The sequence below is a fragment of the Mus caroli genome, chromosome 2 (assembly GCF_900094665.2).
Source record: "Mus caroli chromosome 2, CAROLI_EIJ_v1.1, whole genome shotgun sequence".
Lineage (NCBI taxonomy): Eukaryota > Metazoa > Chordata > Mammalia > Rodentia > Muridae > Mus > Mus caroli.
The window spans coordinates 102,587,241-102,589,721 of record NC_034571.1 but is presented as its reverse complement, the minus strand read 5'-3'; the positions used below and the strand labels follow the sequence as shown (position 1 = coordinate 102,589,721).

General features: G+C 33.2%; 1 protein-coding gene across 2 annotated transcripts in view; it reads right to left on the bottom strand.

Annotated features, from left to right (window-relative positions):
• Window positions 1–412: 412 nt before the first annotated feature.
• The window catches only part of Kif18a (kinesin family member 18A), a 58,328-nt gene continuing 56,259 nt past the window's right edge, over window positions 413–2,481 (bottom strand). The window contains exon 17 of one of the 2 annotated variants that reach the window (XM_021153104.2): window positions 413–1,009. In XM_021153104.2, coding sequence (XP_021008763.1) covers window positions 927–1,009 — 83 coding nt within the window. In that variant the 3' untranslated portion in view covers window positions 413–926. The remainder of the gene's footprint in view (window positions 1,010–2,481) is intronic. The other variant, XM_021153095.2, reaches the window with a different exon arrangement.

Genomic DNA, 2,481 nt, shown 5'->3' with positions numbered 1-2,481 from the left:
TTACCCTACTCTTAGGAACTGTGAAGATTATTCTGTCTCATGCTTTCTCAATTAGATTTTAAAGGAAAAAAAAAAAAAACCTGGCTAACTAAAAGCCTTAAGAAGTATCATAAGTTGTTATATGACTGATTGTTTTGCTGTGAAATCTGCACTCCAGATCACACAAGCAGGCCAAAGCAGACAAGTGAAAAAGGGTAAGTAAGTTGTAGCTCTGTGGAATCCAGACAGTAACAGAAATGAAATGCTTTCTCACCACTTCTACTTATTAAGAAACTTATGGATTGTTTACAAATTTGGTTTAGGTACATATTATCTTGTTCTAGAAGGAAAAGCAAATTTACAAAACTCATGCTTATATAAAATAACATTTAGCGTATACAAGGGATTGCAATAAAACAAGAAGACCAAACTGTTTAAAATCTACATCTTTAATATACCAAGTAATAAAATATTAGCACATTATTTATGGAAGGTATTCAAACAATATTTACAATGCAATGGACATATGTATCTACATTTTTACACCAAAGTTTTAGAAAGTAAAATGACATGTATGATTAAACCAACATATTGACACACAGCAGAAGACCAAATACATCTTGGCCATAACTATGACTTCTAAAGTCTCTCTATTTTTGAAAATAATAAGGGCAATTTAATTTACTATGTTTTCTACAATGTTCGAATCAAGTTGTAGTAAAGTATGAGTAAACTGGCATCCTGGTGACTTAGAGATTTTCAAGTATACCAAATATTTGAGAAATGGAAAAAATACCCTGTTGTAATTTGAAATTTATTTTAAATACAAAAGAAGTTTCATTTTGCTTGCTGAAAATATTTGAGCAAATGGTATTAGATGGCCTTCTTTCCCAGACTTGAAATACATTTCTGAAAGCATAAATACCACACAAGGACATTGATTCTTCTTATTGTACATTTTCTTTTGAAGTGTTTCTTCTAAATTTTCTAAGCATGGATGAATTTGTTTTGTTGGTATTTCTTTTATAGCCTAGAGAAGAAATAAAGATGAATAAATATAACGGACTGCCATTCAAAACTCCTTGTTCATTCCACCCATAACAATTCACTGACACAAATTCACTCTTGGAATTCATAGTTAGTTAACACAATTTAAATTACAACCGATTTCCTGAGGTTTCCACATCCTGTTTCAGTCCAGGGCTTCCATTGTTTTTTCCCTTGGTCCCTCTCAGTCTTTCCTTCTAATCTCAGCCTTTCCTTTGTGTGAATTAGCCTTAGAACCACAAATACCTTCTACCAGGGACTCCCAATAGTCACTGAGGGCTGGGATGCTGAAATACTTTCCACCAAGGACCCCACAGCCATCACACTGTCATAGGATACAGGGTAGCCAACAGCAACCAAAGAACAGAACAGCCAGCCAAGGACGTAAATGTTAAATCCAACATAATCCAAGCAAAAAACACCCAGGAAATTGTGGCACCATGAAAAAAACCCAAAACTGCAAATAACAGGAATAGAAGGAGAAGAATCCCAAACCAAAGGCACAGAAAAAAGTATTTATATAAATTATTTTAAAAAAATCACAGGGAGTTTCCACAATCTAAAAGAGGAGATGGTTAAAAAAGTTCAAGAAGCATGCAAACAACCAAACCAAGAAGACTAGAAAACAATTCATCATGACACATAATAATCAAAATGCTAAATGTATAGAACATATAGAAAGAAGTAAGGGCTCAAAAAAGCTAATTTATTAGAATAACACCTGAATTCTCCATGTAAACTTTGAAAACCAGAAGGTTTGAGACAGATGTTTAACAAAGTGAGAGGCCACATATGCCAGTTAAGACTACCATACCCAACAAAAATATCACTCACAATAAGAGGATGAAAAACATTACAATAAAACCAAATTTGTGCTCCAAAGAAGGCATTAGAAGGAAAACTTTAATCTAAAGAGACTAACCACACCCAAGAAGACAGTAGGAGCAAATTATCCCAGAGCAGTAGATCAAAAAAGAAAAAGAACCACACTGTTATAACAAAACAACAGGAATTGTTAAGTACAGCTCTTTGATAATTCCCACTATCAATGGTCTCAATTTCCCAATAAAAAGACACAAATGCGTCTAAGAAATCGTACCATCAAAGACATCATCTAAAGGATGAAGAAAGGTATTCCAAGAGAATAGACATAAGTACCAAGGAGGTGAACCATTTTAATATCTGATAAAACACACAAAATTAAAATTAATCAGAAGAGATATGGAAAGACACTTTATACTTATGAAAGGAAAAGGCCACCAAGAGGAAAGTATAGGTATAAACATATGTGCACCAAATACCATGGCACTCAAGTTCATAAAAGGAACACTAATACAACTATAACGCCACTTACTTTCTCTCTCTCCCACAGTGGTAATTCCATTTTTAATGACATTTACCTTGCTACCTCAAGCACTCTTTTTTTTTTTTTTTTTTTTTTTTTTTTTTTTTTTA